This window comes from Centruroides sculpturatus, unplaced genomic scaffold (genome assembly GCF_000671375.1).
Source record: "Centruroides sculpturatus isolate CEXI.00-Female unplaced genomic scaffold, Cexi_2.0 scaffold478, whole genome shotgun sequence".
NCBI lineage: Eukaryota > Metazoa > Arthropoda > Arachnida > Scorpiones > Buthidae > Centruroides > Centruroides sculpturatus.
In genome coordinates, this window is record NW_019384994.1 from 65644 (window position 1) to 87270 (window position 21627).

The window sequence follows — 21627 nt, forward strand, 5'->3', positions numbered from 1 at the left end:
ATTACTTGTTATATCGTCACAATGCCGGGCTGCAATTTTTAATCATATTTTTTTAATTTATTTAATTTAAAATATATGCTCTCCACCTCAAATTAGTAGTCTTGCCCCTTTACATCATGCTTTTCCTGTTAGCAATGAAGTGATGCCGGTCATCTATCTAACTCCTTTTAAGGGAAAAGTTTTGAATTAAAGTAAATGTTTATTTTCTTTCAATTGTATCAGATCATCGTAATCATTTTTCACTGCCTTTCTTTATAAACACTCATGCTTTATCATATATAATGGAACAAGTGCAGTGTAGACTACTCCTTAATCATGCTTTTTTGTTTAGAAGAAACAAAATTAAAAATATATTTGGTAAACTTAAATAAACTAATAATTTCAACACATTTTTTTCTCTATAAGAAAATAAATTTAGGTTGGAATCGTCGCGTATAGAAATGCAGTATTCATTTTTTTTCAAACTTCTACAATTATTAAATATAAAATTATTGTTCTGCATTAGCCCCAGTTATGTTTTATTTCCATTAAAAAAAAATCATTTGGTTTTAAAATCTACAGCGTTAGCCTAATTTTCAGTTTTTATATCGAAAAACAGTTGTAAGAATTGTCTTTATTGGCATGTTGTGAAGATACATAAGCCAATAACGCATTTATAAATGGGCTCTCAGGTCCAAATTTTTAAACTATTACCTTATTAGTGAATGTGTTAATAATAAATTATTAACTGAATAAATTAAACTTATCAAATACATTGAAGAAGTAGTTCGAGTTATAATATAGTAATACAATCTACAGCAATGTCAATGTTTTGTAAATTTCAATGTACTGTACAGTTTATGGAACCTGGGACGGAGAGGTGCCAAAGTTTCCTGGATTTAGGACTCCTACAATCCTAAATTCAGGACTGCACTAAGATATATGTAAGACTTAAATATTCAAAAATCAATAAACTTTTGAGCCTTTCGTCTGCTTGTTTGGTTGAAGTACTGCTCTTTTTTTTTATACATTTGGCATCATTCTTTAGAATTTCTCATAGAAAAACTGGTGCTAATACAAGCAATTATTTATTATGACATCTGACGTCGTCACAATACGTAAGAATATTAATCATATTCTTAATTTATTCAATTTAAAATATGTTCTCCGTCTCAAATTAGTAGTGTATTGCCCCTGTACATCACACTTTTCTTGATATAAACAGAGTCATGCCGGTCATCTATATAACTCCATTCAGAAGAAAATGTTTGAATTGAATCTACGTGACTTCCGGCCTATTCCGGAAGTTCGTATATAGTTAATCGGAGCCTCTTGCCCTAATATTTTTACATATGGTCTTAACTTGTATCTATCTAACACCGTTCTCTAGATTACAGAAAGATAGACGGACAGACAAACATAAAGACGACGGTGGGAGTTTATACATCTATAATTTTTTCAAATTACAACCCAATAAAAATGCGCCCAGCCAATAAGCAAAACTAATGTGTTTAAATGTATATCTTCACTTTTAAATTGTATTAACGATAAGATAAATTTTATATAAATTTTTGTTTTAATTCTATCAAAAATGTTAATTTTTTTATATACTTTAAAACTTAAAAAATACTTAAATTAAATGTGTTTTTTTCAATTAAAATTCATAATAGTTACCATAGATTTATTATTATTTTTTTAAATTAGGATAATAATCATTGATATACTCCATTGAGTTTTAATTTATTTTATTTCTGTTAAATATATTACAGACAAAAGAAATACATCAAAGATCTGGCCTATAAAATTTTATTGAGTTTTTCAATCTAAAAAGTGTTATAATAACGTAAAATATATTTAAAAAACGAAACAATTTACGATACCATAAAAATAAGAAAATGTTAGTACCCCTATAACACTGTTGATTATTCCGTTTTATATGAATTCCATGTTGTACGAGTCACTTAAATTTTACAAATACGTGTGCCAGGCTGTGAACGGCTCATGTATTTGTAAAATCTAAGTGACTCGTACAACATGGAATTCATATAAAACGGAATTATCAACAGTGTTATAGGGGGGTCAACTTGTATACTATTAACAAGTTAAACATTATTGTGTGAATATAAGACTAATTTTCCGACAGTAATGTATGTTAAAAAGAAGATAAAAAATGTTCTTTAGTTATTTCTTAATAAAAATACAAATTTAAATTAAGCATCGGTTAATAAATAAGCAACAGAACTATTAGATTTATATAATATATCAATGTAATTAAAGATAAATATGAGTTTAATTGTGCTCTCATAAACCTTTTATTATCCAAATTAATATATACATTTATATAATAATAAAGGAAAGGGGCGTTGCTACACGTCTATTGGTTAAAGGAAATTAATTTTTAAATATATCTAACCAATTAAAACAATCTTCTTAGGTATATTCATTAATATTAAGCTAAGTTAAATTTAAACGCTTTAATAAGTTGTAATTATTTTTGTAACTTTAAAATATTTTTTTTTCTTCTAAGTTTAAATTAAAAAAAAAAGAAATAATTAATCTGAAAATAAACAAAATTTTCTGGTTATCTCTTAATAGTGACTTAAGAAAAAAGTTTAGTTTTTATATCAGTGTATCGACACTATATCAAATTTTCGTGTTCATTGAACTCTAATGCATTAACTAATTCAGAATGCATCGTGACACTTAAATGTCAAGAAAATTAGCAAGAAAAACTTTTCATTCTTTCATAAATTCTCTTAACAGTCAAAAGCACGTATCCATCAAAACTGTCATCGTTTAAAATTATCAATCGAAAGAAAAAGTGTAACATTTCTAAATAAAAACTTAACTAACATCAAATTAAACACAATACAAATGACTTATTTAATTAAACAGAGTTATTTCCTTAATAAAACACGTTGAAAATTATTTGGGATGAGCACTTCTGTCACATATTATTGTGTTTAGTTAAAACAAAATTGTCAAGATGTAATCTACGTAGTTAAGTACACTTGATGTATCTGTCTTCTATCGACTTGTCAACAGAATTGACAGTTCTGTCTTCAATTGACTCTAACCAGAATTCTTTCCAAATAAACAAGTCTCCAACAATTGACTCCGATGCTATCTAACGCACCAGTAAGCACAATATTCTCCTTTCGAACGATAAAATTTAAACGATATCGATCACGCCCACAAATAATTTTAAAACTATTTAACGAGAATTTTTTATTTCTTTTTTTTTAATAAATAAATAAACTGTCAAAAATCAACTGCATAAATTAAATTTATTATTAATTAACACGTCAATCATATATTCTCCGCCTTTAGAAATGTTACGTGATCTGATTGGATGAAATTAAATATGGGTGTGTCTAATTTGTAAGAAGGTGTGGTTAAGAGAGTTTCGCTTGTAGGCGTGGTTAAGCGATAGGTTGTCCTCTTTTTTTTTTATTTACTTTTTTTATAGTTCAAAAATTCAAAAGATTTTGTGTATTTGATACGTTGATGCAGAGTTTAGATCAATGGATCCTTTCGGTGAAAATAATTATTTTCAAGAAATGGCTATCGATTCTGTAATGTGTAATTCTCAGTGGTCGTTTAGACATGTTAATAACGAATCACAAAATCCAGTGATTGATATTGATAAAACTACTTTGCAGGACGTAAAACCAAGAGGTAACAATTACCAACAATCTTACGGATTTTATTTTATCGTAATCAATTGAAAATAATCTTAAATACTTTATTTATTTATTTTCTATAATCGATATTTATTATTTTAAAATGATATTAACGAATTCGTATTGTTTATTTGTAAGAATGTGCAGAAATTAATTCGAATAGAAAAGAGAGGAAAAGACAAAGAAGGCAAAGGACACATTTTACAAGCAGACAATTACAAGAATTGGAAGCAACATTTGCTAGAAATCGTTATCCAGATATGTCTACTAGAGAAGAATTGGCTGTTTGGACTAATTTAACTGAAGCAAGAGTTCGTGTAAGTCGTATAATTTCAACTTAATTATTATTAAAACGTTAATGTTTCTAAACTCTTCTGTAATAATTATTTTAAAAATATAAATTTATTCGTAATCTTCGAAATTATATAGAATTATGATTATAAACTCCATCAAATTTGTTTTTTTTTTTTTAACAAAATACAAATGCATAAGATAAACAAGTCTACGACTTTTCTAAGTTCTGTAATTTTTACAAAAGAAAAATCTTTTAGGTTTTTGAAAATTATATTAGGCTTGTATGTAAAAAAATGCTTAAATATTTATTAATAATTCATTATGCTAATTTAAAATAGGTTGCATAGTTAAACTACCATTTTGTAAATAGATACGAAATTTAATACATTTTAAAGATGAAAATTAAGCTTTAAAACAAATTAATTTGTAATTTAATCATTTAAAAATTAATTTACTTGCTATTTAAATGTTTATAAAACTTTTAAAATAAAATTATTTGTAACTTCAAGTAGGACTTTATAAATTTGTGTTATTCATTAATTAAATAGACTAATTAAATAGACTTTATAGTTTATTTTTAATCGTTTTAAATATATAAATTATAAATTTTATTTTAAAGTTTATTAATNCAAAGTCCTTTTCATCATGTTACTTTCGACCTGTCTCTTCCCATCGTAGTATATCGTTAAATTTTAAATTAGTTTAAATTATTTTTATGCATATAATTTTGTAGAATAGAATTTTTATAATTATCTGATTAGAAAATATAACAATTTTAAGCACAAAGTACTTATTAATAGTTAATGTTCAGCCATAACACCGTAAAGTGTCTCTAAGGGAATTTTGGTAATGGGTCAAAACTGCATATTAATTCGTTGCTGTTACGTACATTCCAATGTTAATTTTATGGATTTTATTAAGCTGATAATAAACAACGAAACGAATGAAAAGCTGGCGTATAAAATTAAGAAAATGGGCGAACTATTTGAGGTGTATTATGAACATAATCGTAATTTAAATGTTGTTATAGAAGTTAAAATATTTTATACATTCTAACAATTTATTTAGTCATAAAAACTCTCCCAATAATCTTTTAGTTTATATATCTTAGATAATAAAATATGAATAAGTAAATTTATTTATTTTCGTTATAAAATTAAAAAAATAACTCAAATTTTATTGAAGAAAACTCCAACAATTTATTTTATCTCATTTTATATTTATAAATATAAAATGCTGAATTAACCATTACAATATGTACCGTACAGTACATAAATAAGTAGAATAAATTTTAAATAGTTTAATTTAAATCCTAAATTTTTATAGGCAATAAAGTACTGTACTTTCTTTTATTACTTTAAAGTATGATTGTAAAGTACAGTAATAATGATTGAATTCGATAGTTTTTAAGAGTATAATAAAGAACTTATTTAATTAACAGTAATTATAGTTTAAGAGTAAATCCTACAATAATTTAAACAGAAATACTGTACAGTACATTCCATACAATCATGTATATAGTTTACATAACGTTAGGAATATATACAAAAAAATGAGTAATCAAATGCGAATTTTCACCTCGGGTCAAAAACACTATATCAAGAGGGGGAGAAAGAAATCTCTTGCATCTTTAATTCTGAAAAAAAAAATATATATATATAATTTTACAGGCCAAACGTCATTTAAAATGCGAAATGTGTCGGCCATCTCCCATCTGGTTTAGAAAACTTTATATTTGAGCGCGCCATTCCATCCATCCCCATTTATGTCTGGCACTTCTTTCAGATTGCGGTGTTGGGTGTATGTAAATGACGTCACATAAATGACCGATCGGGGACGTCGTTCCGAACCAGACTCTGTGCAACCTAAATGAAATATTTATACATCTACCCGCTTCGCGATACATTTTAATTACGAGATTCTTTCCTCTTCCTTCTCTCGTTGAACGTATAAACTCATGATTTGTCCCGGATGAAATTTTGATAAAAATTTATTATTCTAACACTTTAATACGAATATGAATATTTTATTAGATAGAGTACGTCGTAACGATCGCGTAAACCAATTTTATTAGATCGTAAAACAACCACCAGAGGGCTACTCCTTTATGACGTCATTGTTGAGTTAAAATCGTTTTTTTTTTTTAAATGAAAAAAAATTTTTATTTACAATGAAATAAATAATACAAAAAAAAAGAGATAACTTTTAACTTTTATTTCGAAACAAAAGTTATATTTTTAAACTTCTTTTTTTTCTGTTTCTAGATCTGGTTCAAAAACAGAAGAGCAAAGTATAGGAAGCGTGAAAAAGGAAACGAATCTAAGATACCCATAAATTGTTTTAATCAAAATAATCAGCAAACATACACTCCTTGGCATTCTAAAATTTCGACACCTTGGCCTAGTATCGTGCCCGCTAGTCAAGCTGTGAATTACTGCAACGTCAATCAATCGTCTTATACTTACAGCATCCCTAGTTCTTACACTTCATCCTTTTCTCCGTGTCAATTTGCAGCCGGATAAACCGAAAAATTAATTGCTTAGTAAAGTTTGTAATCATCTAGAATTCGCTTAAATTTTCATTCTAAAAAAAAAAAGTATCCTCGACAAAATTGCTAAATGCTATGAAATAATTCTAAATGATTTTGTAATTGAAATAAAATGTCTTTCTTTACATAAAATTTTTCAATAAAAGTTTTTAAAATATAATTTTATTCAATTGTAACAAATTTATGTTTATTTTGTTAATAAATATTCAAAACTGTTACGAAACTGAATTAATATAAGCGGTATTTTTAAATAATTAATATAAATAACGATAGATTATGTTCGTTAATTCAATAGGCCTATATTTAATAAGCAGATTATTTTAATATTTATGATTTAATTATTATTATTTCTCTATTTATGTTAACATCCTAAGAGGCTTGTCTAAAGCATTTGACATCCGGAGAAGGTCCTTTGTTTTGAGGGTCACTCCTGTAATTGATTTTTAAATTTAAACGTACAGAAAAATATTACGCTTGCAATTCGATTTTTAAACAGTATTAACACAAGCAATTTAATTAAACATTTAGTAAGCAATTAATACTTCATTTTATTTCATTAAAAACAACAAATTCTCTGCTTTCGAGCCTGAATTTCTGCATGACAATCAATGACACAGCAAAATTCTTCTTTCTTGCTTATTCATGTTCAACTGGAAGTACTGTAGAGCGAAATTTATCAATCTTCTCTGGCTCAAGGTCTACTGTAAAAAAAATTTTTTTTGACAATTTAAATTTGGAAAACCGTCTTTCAGGTAAAGTAATAGACACAAATAGTCAGAAAGAATCGTCTTCTTTAGATTATTAGTCCCACTCTTGTGGAGTCGCTGCTGCAGATCGCTTTCTTTCACATCACTCTGTCCTCTGCCAAGTTCCGATCAATTCCAAGAGCCGTCATATCCTCAAATACACTGTCAAACCATCGTCTTCTCGGACTCTTTTCCTTCTTCGCAAGGAAGTCGTTTGAATTATGTCGGAAACGTGTGGAAAGATTCATCTCCATCACACGTTTCCGGCATAATCCAAATGTTCGGACCACTGCAATCTTGACTCTAATTTTATTAGATTTTATCAACACCCAAAGTCCTTTTCATCATGTTACTTTCGACCTGTCTCTTCCCATCACATGCTCATCTCAGCATTTTCATCTCAACAACATCGGTCAATTCGCATTTTTCTTAAAGGCAATATTTCCGTTCCGTACATCAAAGCAGGCCTTATCACCGATTTGTAAACCTTAGTTTTCATTTTTAGTGAGATTTTTCTATCACATAAAACACCTGACACCTTTCTTCAACCTTCCAATCTGTCTATATTCTATGACGGACCTCCGTCTCGCTACCCGCGCATCGATCCATAAAAACCCCAAATCCTCGTGTCTTAGGCAATTTCTGACCTCTGATCTTAGTATCATTCGTTCATCATTTCTCACATCATCCACTCCGTATATCATAAATTCAGTTTTGGTTGCATTCAATTTCAAATCTCTATCTTCCAGTGCCCTCCCCCAATCCTCCTATCTCGCCTCAGCTACTTTCCTCTCTTGTTTCAGCACATACTTTATTTTTATTTTAACAAAAGACAACGGTCGTACGCAAACTGTTTAGCAGGCGAAAGAAGGGGAGGAAAGAGGGGAAGGAAAGAAGAAAGGTGAAGAGATAGAAAGAAGAAAAAGAAGGATTCCTCTGAGCGGTGTACAGTACATTGTATGTGTCTGGATGAGTTGCTGTAATGTGCAAGGCCAGTTGTATCTCTCCAAAATTTCCGTTCTCACTGAGCTATCCCTAATGTTCATGCACCTATCACAACGGAAAATTAAGTGGGCCTTCCCAAAATTAAACCTATGCAGATAATGCTTGAAGTTGCCGTGGCCTGTAAGAAGTTGAGTGAAGGTAAAGCTAGGAGAAAAGTGTGAAAGAGTTTCAATAGTGACCATGGGGATAAAAGTGTAGGTGAGCCTATCGGCAGTGTCGAGCTACCTTACCAGAGAATGTATTTTAATGTGCATGTCAATGTAAGAAATGGAATATAACTGAAAGTACTAGAGACTATAGACAGCAGCCGATTTGGAAGACGGTCAGCGGCCTCATTTCCGAGGATCCCCGCGTGACTCGGGATCCATTGAAAATCTACTTTAACGTTGTTATTTAAGTGCTTGAGAATGTGATGTATGAGATGCACAAGTTTAACGCGGCTATCAGATCTGAATATCCTGTGTATCCGAGAATATGCGGTAATGTACAGTACAAAGCGTCTTTTGTCCTGTCTACACCTAATGTGAATCAAGTTATAAATAGCTAATGTTTATGTAGTACGCGTAGAACAAAAACTAATCAAAATTGAAGAACCAAGTATCAATCGACTCTAGTACTAACCAATAAACACAAGAACAGAGTGAGAAAACACTGAAAATCGCCGATCTGACGACTAAAAGAGATGCTAAAAGTCATCAACACAGGAAAAGATTAACAGAGGAAATCTTTCAACACATTCTACAATATCAGCGTAGACCATAGACTATGGTGCCTTCTTCAGTCGTACTTCTATTATTTCATTCACCACGATAGCAAAGATCAATGGCTCGAGGTAAAACCCTAATATAGTTTACCCCAACAACAATAAGAAAGGCTACTGTGCTTCCTGCTGCACATCTATCATTAGCTTTACAATTATCATATAATAATCCTTAAATACTACCATATATTTCTCGTGAACCAATTTTCTTCTGAGACACCTCCGCAGTTCTTCTCTCGACACCCAGCAGAATGCTTTCTCCAGGTCAATAAAAACAATGTATAGGTCCTTTCTTCCTTCATCATATTTTTCCATTAATTGTCTCAGGACAAAGGTAACATCTATTACCTCTTACCTGACATAAAACCGAACTGCTACTCATTGATTGTTGTGACCTCATGAGCTTCAGGGATTAAATTAACATAAACAAAATTGATCTCAGCTAATTTAGGAAATAAGTTAGTAGAATTAATAATTTTAAAAAAGTTTACTTTTAACCACAAAAATAAGAGTTTTTTCCCCATTTTTTTGTGATAATTAATAATATAAAAATTATTTTAGAATAAAATCTACTAACAGATGGAGCCACAGATAATTTTATAAACTTAACTCTCCGGAAGTCACAATAAAATAACTAACGAAGATACCAGGAAATTCCCTAAATTCATCCAAAAATTTCCCTAAAAATGTCTGATGTGTAATTCAGATTATCCTGATCCAATGAAACCATAACGCGCCACACTCAGGTATTTTTTTTTATGAATGAATCACAGAAGCTTTCTCAATTATTTGAATTGTATTGTTGCAATAATGCGACTAACTTTTTCGGTGTATTCAACAGCCTTTCATTTCAACGTTCCTTTTGTTTACAGAGAAATATTGTCTCACGTATGCATTAAAAGGGACACCCTAAGAAAAACACTGCGCTGCGAACTCGAGTCCTAATAGATAATATATAATTAATTTCTACATTGCTATCCGAGAGATTGTGATTCCTGAGCTGACAGGTACTTAAGTTTAACTAAAGATTAAAGTTTAATTAGACTGTAATTTGAAGAAATTGGGGAGATTTATAAATTCTCACTGTATGTCTTTCCTTAATCTCGAGAATGGAGTTAAATAGATAAAATCAGAGACCAGATTAAGGGCAAGAGGCCCCGAATACACGAACTTCATCCTAAATGAATTCTCCCTATATATATGAACTTTTAATTAAAGCAAACCGGAAGTCGTATTATTTCAATTCAAAACTCCCCCCTCCCCCGATAGTAGTTAACAGATGACGATATAATTCTGTTGCTAATAGGAAAAGTATAGTGTACAGGGGCAAGCCACTACTAATTTGAGATGGAGAGCGTATATTTTAATTTATAAATTTCATAAATCAGGCTATTGAATAAATTTACACTAAAATAATTCATCAAATTCCGTGTCTACTGGTGGATAAGATTTCAGTAAAGAAATGAAATTTACTGTATTTTAATTATTACAATTGTAGTATAATAAAGTTATTAATATTTTAAAAGTTAATTAAATATTTATTCAATTTCCTATATTTGGATAATGAACGATATCAATATGTAGGTTGTTTCCTTATTTTCGTTAATGTGATGTGAACCAAAAAGAGTTATAAATTACTACACTGGATTTATTTGTTCAGGCGAAACGCTATCCTTACACAAAGGCTTTACTAATGGCCTCAATTATTCCCATTAAGGATGGATCTCGTTCATAATTAGAATTGAGGAACGACCTTAAGATCCGTCTACATTAGATCGAATTCGGAGTTTTATGACAAAATTATAGGAAGTGTAACTATCGTCGAACGGATAAGCACTCGCTTGTCAGATATATCGAAGGATATCAGGTCGTCGATCTGCTAAACATTTATGACAGTATTTTTATTATATCGTCTGTGTACCATCCTGTTATTATTGATTGGGCATACCAGTGGCTGACTGGATAAAACCATTGAACACTGGTAATTGGAGCCTCACCAACAGGCCGTTGGCATGAAGTTTTACGGGTTTTCTTCACGCTTCTAACACCTAAGGGTTAGTTTCTCGTAAAAAAAAAAAAATGTCCTCCCGGGACGATAGATCGCTCGCAAGTTGCGTTGCCGTATACAAACAACAAACAATGAATTATCAAATATGGCGTCTAAGGCAGCTGTAACCCAGAACAATACAAAATCTAAAAATACACAATTATTGCAAAATTAAAATAGTAAAATAGAATCATTAGGTACAAAAGTAGCATTGTTAGTTTGGGAGGGCCTGCATATTGTAGGCCTAGGGGGTGCCATATTTCTAAATGCGCCACTGGGAACCATAATAGTGTTTGCTGTATCAGTGACGGTCGACCTACATCATGCGAACTTGGTGCCAAATACGGGGTTGCTGCAGGAGGCACCATAATAGAATCGTTTAGATTTCGTACAATGTTTTGGTCGGCGCTGATTAATTTTAAGTTAAAATCAATATATTTATCAAACGCGTGTATTAAGCACTATAAGGATACAGCAACACCAAAAGTTTCCCTAACGGCTGAATTTTGAATTAAATTTTTTCTATAAAATCGAAACCGCATACTCTGGATAATACGTGCCAAATTTGATTGGGATTTTCCCAACGGTGCTTTCTACAGGGAGCTCTGAACACCTAATTTTTAATTACTATCACACTGTAGCATAAATTTGCAAGAATTTATAAGTTTAAATCTTTAAAAATTTTATCTAAATACGTAATGTTTGTAAATGTCTGACACTGCAAATTCGATAAAAATAAAATTTATTTTTGAAAGATTTCAATAACTGTAAAAAAAAATACATGTTTACTATGAACAAACACATACTACGCTCCAGTCAAGTGGAGCGTAGTGTGTCTTTTCCTGTATGTTCTAGGAGACATTAATAATGTTAAAAATATATTTATTATGAAGAAAAATTTGACAAAACTAATTTTTTAATTATACAATTATTAATAAATTTATTTAAATGGCATTTCCCGATAGAAATTTTATTATTAACAGGATAAAAAAAAAACTCCAGGAATCTCAGCAGTCTACAGGAAAACATCTGATGGAATATAATGTCATTTAATTTTAACGATACTCGTTCACTTTTATTGTGTTTCACGAGATAATGCTATAGAAATTTTTTAGTAAAAATTTTATTTTCAAAAATTAATTTATTAGAACAAATACATAACTTTGAAGGTGAACTTCTGTCTTCAAAACAATGAAAATTCAAATCTTATCAATTGATTTATATGTAATAAATTGCAAAAATCCCAGTTCACAAGGTAAATTCCTAGGAGAATCTGTCCTTGATTTCGAATCTATATATAATTTACTTTTAATAGATTTATGATGAAAAATATATCAAGGTCTATAATACTAATCTAGTTTAATATTCATACTATAACAAAACCTATTCTTTATCATTTTAACAAAACATTTAATAAATTTACAGCACATCTAACACGGATCTAGTCGTTGAATGTGTAAAGCATAGAGGGTCGATTATGGAAACAAAGTCTAGACTTAAGACATGGTTTAGACTTTAGATCTTCCTCTTCTAGCTTAAGCTATGACTTTCGTAAAAATAATACTTAACAATAGATAATTACTTACCCAAATTAAGGATTAGAAGGCCTAAAAGATGGCCTGAGCCGTGGTTTAGACTAGACTTCATTTCTGTAATTTGTTGTTAAATATTTTCAATATTTTTTTCGCTCCATTAAAAATTAATTTTAAAAAATTGTTTTATAATTTTTTAATGATAATTTGAACAAAAAAAAAATACAGAAGAATGATTATTAGACATTAAATTATGTTCGTATACAAAAATAATAAGTAAATAACTTGCTCTGCACAATTTACAATGAATTAACTTTTTAAACTTTAATTTTAAAAATATCGCATGTATTAAATTACTTCAAAACGCATTAAAATTAGTAAATTTAAACACAATTTTTTTAAAAATATATTAATTCAAATATCTGCTNGACTCTTACAACATGGAATTCATATAAAACGGAATAATCAACAGTGTTATAGGGGGGTTGACTTGTATATTATTCGCTAGTTACTTTCATACTTATTACAAATAGAATATACAGCTTAAACTTTACAAAATTTTATTTTTCATATTACTTTTTTTCTTATAAAATATGAACTGTATCTTATAAAGAAATCACGTATAGTCATATCTTACTGTGTGAATTTATGGAACTTCGTTTTAGCGTCGTTATTTCCTTATAAACGCGAGAAAAATGTGTAGCTATTATACCTGAAGATGGGGCTGGACTTAAGGCTTCTTGTGGCCCTAAACTCTTCCCCTCCCAAATATTGATGCATGTAAAAATACGAGGCCCTAAGCTACGGACTTGTTTAGTTCGTGTGAAAGTCCGGCCCTACCCGTAAACGAATTTTCGGTAATAATTTGAAGAGGCTACCGGAAAATTACCTATATTATATATATAAAATGTTAATTCGATTAGTTAAAAGTATTTCAGAAAATATAAAAATTATCAATAAATGAATAAAAAAAACAATTATATTAACTTATTAAATTTCGATCTTGTAGTGTAATAAAGACAGTTGAAAATATTTTATGGCTAACATTCCTCCATTTTCTTTTTCTTTTTGACTATTAACAACGTATTAGTCATTTTTCATGGTCACTTCAAATATTTTAACTATTAGTTATAATGCCGAAACGACCACGTGTTAATAATCGCCAACACTTTACATGTGACACGAACACGTGACAATTAAAACTCGGTGCATTCACTCGTGAATAACGTCATTAAATAAATCAAAATATTAACTAAACTGTTTATTAATTTTAAACGTTTAAAACATTCGTTACACATCGAAACGGCCAGAATTAAAGCTCATACAAGGCGACTACGTAATGAAAGTTCAGTCACTATTATCCTATATCTGAAGATTCATTGTGGGTTACATAAAAGAATTAATAGACGATATACTTTATAACTCCAACAAAACATATCCAGGAACATTTAGGAATATATCCAGGAAAACTCCAGAGATTTTCAGGGAAAATTCCTGGAGTTTTTCTAGATATATTCCTCACTACCTAGCCGCCTCGTTGTGTTCTTACAGAATCCACGATGGGGATAAAAAGAGCCCTCTTAATGCCCACAGGGAAAAAAAGTAAAAAAAAAATCCAGCAACGGGTTGCTTAACTTTTCCGGCAACATTTAAAACTGCTTGTGTGGCGCCATATGTTACGATATTTTATTATTAAAAAAAAAATATATTAAATGCTGCATTTAATCGAGCTTATAGCATCAGTAGATAGGTGAATCTATTTCCTTTAGAATTTCATTCCCTCATACCAAGTTCAAGGCCATCAACCTGTTTGTCATTAACTTCAATTGCGGAAATTCCAAAAATGATTGGCACAGAGAAGTAACCATGTCATTTAATATTATTTAAATTTCGTTAGATTATTTTTATAAATTATGAAATAATAAAACGTGCATTTTGTTACTCCGAGATACGCTTCAGAGATAACGAGCTTCCTTCCGTAACGTACAACAACTGTTTACAATTAGGTCAAAGTTGAGCAAATACTAATTTTAGAAAAATTGGAACTTCTTCGTAATTTGCGTATATTTAAAGCCTAACCTCAACATAATTGCTCTATTCAAAATTTCCGAATTTCGATGGGTTAGAAATTCGCTTGTGTTGAAGATACTACACAGTTTATCTATAGTAAATTCAGGAGAAAAAAAAAAAAAAACGTTATTAAAGTATACGAAATTCGCCGTAAATCATTTACAGAATTTCCCGGGATATTTTAATTCATTATTTAGCGATAAGCATTTAAAATCTCTGTCGTATTGTCGTCACTCATGCGCATTGCCATTACTCCAAGCAAACCAATGACTTATGCGATTGTTAATCGTCACTTCTAAGTTAACTGATTGGATGAAACTATAATATAAAGCCACTCTCTCTCTCAACACTCATTAGAAGATCGCTGCCAACCATGGCTTCGTTGGTGGCTTTCCTATCCTGTGCGGCTTTAGCGAGTGTCGCCAGCTGCAATTCGAAAGTTAATAGCCGTTATTGTTACCAGTCGCCTAACAGTAATGTTTCAATTTATAATTTCACTTTACCGAATTTATTCGAGACGAAAAATATCAGTTTATCAGACTTTAGTGGTCGAGTAGTTCTAATCGTTAACGTGGCCACTTACTGAGGCTTTACTTGGCACTATACTCAACTGAATGCACTACAAAATGTTTATAACGAATTGACTGTCCTCGGCTTTCCTTGTAATCAATTTGGAAAGGTAAGTTTGAATTTTTATAATATTAAATCGTACGGGAAAGTGAATCTTTCGTCGGAAGTGAGATTTTCTAATTTAAATAATGTTTATTAATTTAGTACGAAATTAGAAAAATATTTTTTGCTATTATTAAATTTTTATTTCGGATATAATAATTCGCCGAAACATATGTGATTAAAAGTCACCATCTGTAAGTTGTAAAATTCGTATAAATCAAATAGGAATTTTACAACTGGTAAAATACATATTCTTTTATTATACACAGTCAACCCCCCTATAACACTGTTGATTATTCCGTTTTATATGAATTCAATGTTGTACGAGTCACTTAGATTTTACAAAACAATGAATTATCAAATATGGCGTCTAAGGCAGCTGTAACCCAGAACAATACAAAATCTAAAAATACACAATTATTGCAAAATTAAAATAGTAAAATAGAATCATTAGGTACAAAAGTAGCATTGTTAGTTTGGGAGGGCCTGCATATTGTAGGCCTAGGGGGTGCCATATTTCTAAATGCGCCACTGGGAACCATAATAGTGTTTGCTGTATCAGTGACGGTCGACCTACATCATGCGAACTTGGTGCCAAATACGGGGTTGCTGCAGGAGGCACCATAATAGAATCGTTTAGATTTCGTACAATGTTTTGGTCGGCGCTGATTAATTTTAAGTTAAAATCAATATATTTATCAAACGCGTGTATTAAGCACTATAAGGATACAGCAACACCAAAAGTTTCCCTAACGGCTGAATTTTGAATTAAATTTTTTCTATAAAATCGAAACCGCATACTCTGGATAATACGTGCCAAATTTGATTGGGATTTTCCCAACGGTGCTTTCTACAGGGAGCTCTGAACACCTAATTTTTAATTACTATCACACTGTAGCATAAATTTGCAAGAATTTATAAGTTTAAATCTTTAAAAATTTTATCTAAATACGTAATGTTTGTAAATGTCTGACACTGCAAATTCGATAAAAATAAAATTTATTTTTGAAAGATTTCAATAACTGTAAAAAAAAATACATGTTTACTATGAACAAACACATACTACGCTCCAGTCAAGTGGAGCGTAGTGTGTCTTTTCCTGTATGTTCTAGGAGACATTAATAATGTTAAAAATATATTTATTATGAAAAAAAATTTGACAAAACTAATTTTTTAATTATACAATTATTAATAAATTTATTTAAATGGCATTTCCCGATAGAAATTTTATTATTAACAGGATAAAAAAAAAACTCCAGGAATCTCAGCAGTCTACAGGAAAACATCTGATGGAATATAATGTCATTTAATTTTAACGATACTCGTTCACTTTTATTGTGTTTCACGAGATAATGCTATAGAAATTTTTTAGTAAAAATTTTATTTTCAAAAATTAATTTATTAGAACAAATACATAACTTTGAAGGTGAACTTCTGTCTTCAAAACAATGAAAATTCAAATCTTATCAATTGATTTATATGTAATAAATTGCAAAAATCCCAGTTCACAAGGTAAATTCCTAGGAGAATCTGTCCTTGATTTCGAATCTATATATAATTTACTTTTAATAGATTTATGATGAAAAATATATCAAGGTCTATAATACTAATCTAGTTTAATATTCATACTATAACAAAACCTATTCTTTATCATTTTAACAAAACATTTAATAAATTTACAGCACATCTAACACGGATCTAGTCGTTGAATGTGTAAAGCATAGAGGGTCGATTATGGAAACAAAGTCTANATTATAAAATGGCAAAAAGCTTAATTTTGAGGGTAGGGATGATGAGTTTTTATTTAAAAAAATTGTAAATGTTAATAACGAGTAAAATCGTCATTAAGTTCGACTTTGCTCGAGATACGACACACGACCACCCTTTATCTCCCCATCCCGTCGACCTTTAATCACCAAAATTTAATAGCATCAGTCCCTCTAATACACAAACCTTCCTACAAAATTTCAGAAATTTTGGACAAAAAACACAGGAGTTATTAAACTACAAACAGGGTGAACAAAATCGTGTTCCCCCCACACACACTAACATCCATACATAACTAATTTTTTGTATTTCTCGACGTTTCAAGACCCCCGAGTCCAAAAATGTAATAATCTTTGGGAAGGTGGGTAATTTTTTGCTTGATCTATATACTTTTCCTCTGTTATATAGACTATATAACAGCCGAAAAAGTAAAATGAAACAAAATATCTTTAAGTGCAGTTTTAGTTTAATTTATCGCTGAATTCTTTATAAACGAATTTTATCTTATTTCATAATAAACGAGAGAGTTTTTGTTTGTAAAATTAAAGCTAAATTTATCTCAAAACCGATAAAATTATTAAGTCGCAAAGAGTACAAGTACTGTACTGTATATACAAATAAATGAGTCAAGTGCTTAATAGCTTAAACGGACGATACGGTATGATTAAATTTAGTAATATATAAATTAAATTTAATAAATTTTCTATTAAAAATTTGAAAACGGAAAATAATTTTCTTTATAAATAAATTATTATCTTGTTGAATCTATTTTAAGTTAACATTTTATTACAACTAAAAAAAAGGGAGATTAAAAACTCGTTAAAATGGTTGAGTCAGCTGCTTTATTCCGATGTAATGATTATAGTTCAAGCAGAATATAATAAAGGAAAAAAGCAATTATTTTCGTATTAGGAAATTTTTCATTGTAGTGCATTTGTATTGCAGCAAGAACCGGGAGGAGACGGAAAGGAAATCTGGAATGGCGTAAAGTACGTCCGACCTGGTAACGAATTTACACCTAATTTTCATCTGTTCAAGAAGATAGAAGTTAACGGCATCGGAGAGCATCCTCTCTATACTTATCTAAAGGTAAAGTAGTAGTTAATTAAGCAATAGATAAGATCAAGTAAATAATTAAAATCCATTTATTTACAGTCTCTTTGCCCTCCGACTCGAGAAACTTTTGCTAATCAAACGAAATTATTTTATACCCCTATGAGCATCAGAGATATTCGTTGGAACTTCGAAAAATTCCTTATAAATCGACAAGGTAAACCCGTTATGCGTTACGATCCGAGCGTTCAGCCTCAGATGATAGCTAAAGACATCGAACATTTACTCTTATCCAATTCTGCGTAAATCTTAATTAACCAGTAAGATATTTCTTTCTTCCTATTATGACGAGTAAATCAGCACCTGTCTATTGACAGTTGATTTATTTTGATGTGTACGTATCTCAGTTAAGTTTTGTGCATTCGACTGGATTGAGAAATGTACATCGTGGAAGACAACTTCTAAAAATTCCTCTATACTTTTTCACGTGTTCTGATAACAAATTGTAAATTTGACTACATTTATTATGGGATATCGACTATCATTCAATCTGTTTTTGTAAATTATAACTTTATAAATAAACTTTAAAAGACGGGATTAAGTTAAAGTGATAAATTATTAAAGCGTGTAAAAGATAAGGACTGGATTTATTTATGTCATCATAACACATCAAAATATTCTCACTTATTCTTTTCACTATTACTAATAATAATATATAATTTAAAACATTTATTTCATAACCCGAACTGCTGAATCGTTAATTTTCATATATATTTTTCCAAATATACAACAAGAGAATTATTTTTAAAATGCTTTACATAATAAGTACACATTTGTAAGATATTGACTGATACGTAACGTACAAATAAAACAAATTAAAAAACGCAGCAATTTTTAATCATATTTTTAATTTATTTAATATAAAATATATGCTCTCCACCTCATATTATTAGTGTCTTGCCCCTGTATATCATACTTTTCCTATTAACAACAGTGTCATGCCGTCATCTATCTAACTCTTTACAGGGGAAAATTTTTGAATTGAAATAACGTGACTTTCGGTATATATATATATATATATACAGTAATACCTCGACTTAGGCGAACCCAGAGTTAACATTATTAACTTCCATACAAAAATGAAAATTTGTGAATAGGCAAGGAAGTTTGATCTACCGGAATCGACGGTCATAACAATTATAAAAGGTAAAGAAAAAATTCTCGAAGCTGTGAACAATGTTCAATCTTTAAATTCAAGCATCATTCGTAAACTTCACGGTATTATCGCCGAGATGGAAACAATGTTAAAATTATGGTGTTATAATCAAGTAAATGTGAAAAATTGTCCTGTTGATCAGAACACGGTGTGCTCTCAAGCTAAGCTGGTTTTTGAGAGATTGAAAGAGGATGCTGGTGAGGTGGCCAAAGATGAAGAGTTTAAAGCTAGTAACGGTTGGTTCAGCAGATTCAAAAGTCGCTGTAATAAGCATAGCATTGCAGAAAGGGGAGAGGCGGCAAGTGCTGATAAAGATGCTGCGTCTTACTATCCAGAGAAATTCAAAGCAATGATAGATGAAGGTGTCTATACCAGCCAAACCATATTCAACGTAGATGAGACTGGCCTGTTCTGGAAGAAGATGCCTAAAAGAACGTTTATCACGCGTGAAGAGAAAACCTTTCCAGGTTTTAAGGCCGCCAAAGATCGATTGACAGTGATGGTTGGAGCGAATGCAGCTGGTGATTGTAAGTTAAAACCTCCCTTAGTTTATCACTCGGAAAATCCAGGAAAAGCTTGAGTGGCAGCTTCCCTTCTTGAGGACTGGTTTGGTCATCACTTCATACCTGAAGTCGAACGTTATTGCCAATCTAAACAAATTCCATTTAAAGTGATGCCCGTAATCGACAACGCACCAGGTCATCCCCCTACAACTTTAACTAATTTTGACCCACGTGTGAAACTTGTATTTTTGCCACCAAATACAACCAGCTTGTTTCAACGGATGGATCAGGGAGTCATCAAAACATTCAAAGCTTATTACACGAGACGATCGTTTGCACATCTGCATGAAGCTATGAGGTAAAACAACGAGCTCTGTGTTAAAGACTTTTGGAAACATTTTTTCTAAATTATTTTTTTTTTTAGTCTCCGGCCCGAAATAAAAATAATTTGTATGTATTTGTATGCGAAATTATACCCCGACTTACGCGGTTATCGCTCGGTCCGACCTATTGCGTAAGTTCGGGGTTTTACTGTAATTAATCGGGTCCTCCTGCCCCAAGTTTTCTATATCTGGTCTCGGATTTCATTTCCGTTCTCGGGATTAAGGAAAGACAAATAGATGGACGACAGTGGGAATTTATAGATATATAAGCCTCAAAAATTAGGTGTCTATTATCATCTTCCTATATAAACATTTAGTGAACGTTTAAAAAGTTTATATTATAAAGAAAAGACTTATCATATAAGGATTTTCGTTTCCCCTTTTAACATAAAGGGCCTCATAACAAAATTACGCCCAGGGCCACAAAGAACATAATCCGCTATTGATCAGCATAGAATATCACTATAATATACTCCTTAAAAATAACAATAAATTTATATCTTCAATGACAAAGTATTAGGGATTCGCCAAGCAATAATAAACAAACGTTTCGTAATTCAATAATGCAATTCATTTCGAAAATATCCTTTAGACCTAGATGTAGTTCAAGGTTTCTACTAGTCAATGCTAAATTTAGTATTCACCCTATTTAAAACCAGGATTTATAAATATTTAAGAGGGGAAAATAATTTAATGTTATTACGCTGATGTAAAATATAAATTTTCAATGACTAATACTTCATGAAATATTGATAAAATACAGCATAATTATAGAACATGAAATTCATTTTTAACGAATATTTATTATACAAACGATATTTTAAAAATTTGAGCTATAAAAAATATATATATAGCCTATATAAATAAAATCGCAAATTAATTTTTAAATTAACTAATAACGAGTAAAATTGTCATTAAGTCCCACCCTACTACGACACACGACCCCCCTTTATCTCCCCATCCCTCGACCTTTAACCATAGTTTCTATCCCAGAGCTGGGAATGTAAAAATGCTTTGTTATATTTATTGGGCATTTTAGTAATTGTCTCGGTGTTTTTATTATATTTTCATTACTTTAGTAAGAATTAAAATAAATAATTAAAAAATTAAATATTCAAAATTTATAACACGATAACAAGTCTAATAAATATAATGTTAAATATTTGTTTTAATTAATGCGAAGATTAAGTCTTAACAGATATAAGAAAATAGTAAATAAGCCAGGTACAATATTAAATTATCTTATATACAATTAAGATATTAACCGGATAATATCATAAATTAAACAAGACAAGTAGACATGGTGAAGCACCAAGAGTAGAAGAGCCAATGAACCCTGGCACCCCACAAAGGAGGGGTAAAAACACTA

The 21627-nt window shown here is 30.4% G+C and overlaps 2 protein-coding genes across 2 annotated transcripts; both read left to right on the forward strand.

Annotated features, from left to right (window-relative positions):
- Positions 1–3503: 3503 nt before the first annotated feature.
- LOC111633091 (pituitary homeobox 2-like) lies at positions 3504–6494 on the forward strand. Its single transcript, XM_023377622.1, has 3 exons — positions 3504–3657; positions 3801–3979; positions 6221–6494. The coding sequence occupies exons 1-3, from the start codon at positions 3504–3506 to the stop codon at positions 6476–6478; spliced, it is 591 nt and encodes a 196-aa protein (XP_023233390.1). The 3' UTR covers positions 6479–6494.
- Positions 6495–15007: 8513 nt separating this feature from the next.
- Positions 15008–18753, forward strand: LOC111633089 (glutathione peroxidase-like). Its single transcript, XM_023377621.1, has 3 exons — positions 15008–15343; positions 18049–18192; positions 18259–18753. Exons 1-3 carry the CDS (start codon positions 15038–15040, stop codon positions 18460–18462), a joined length of 654 nt encoding a protein of 217 aa, XP_023233389.1. The 5' UTR covers positions 15008–15037; the 3' UTR covers positions 18463–18753.
- Positions 18754–21627: the final 2874 nt, after the last annotated feature.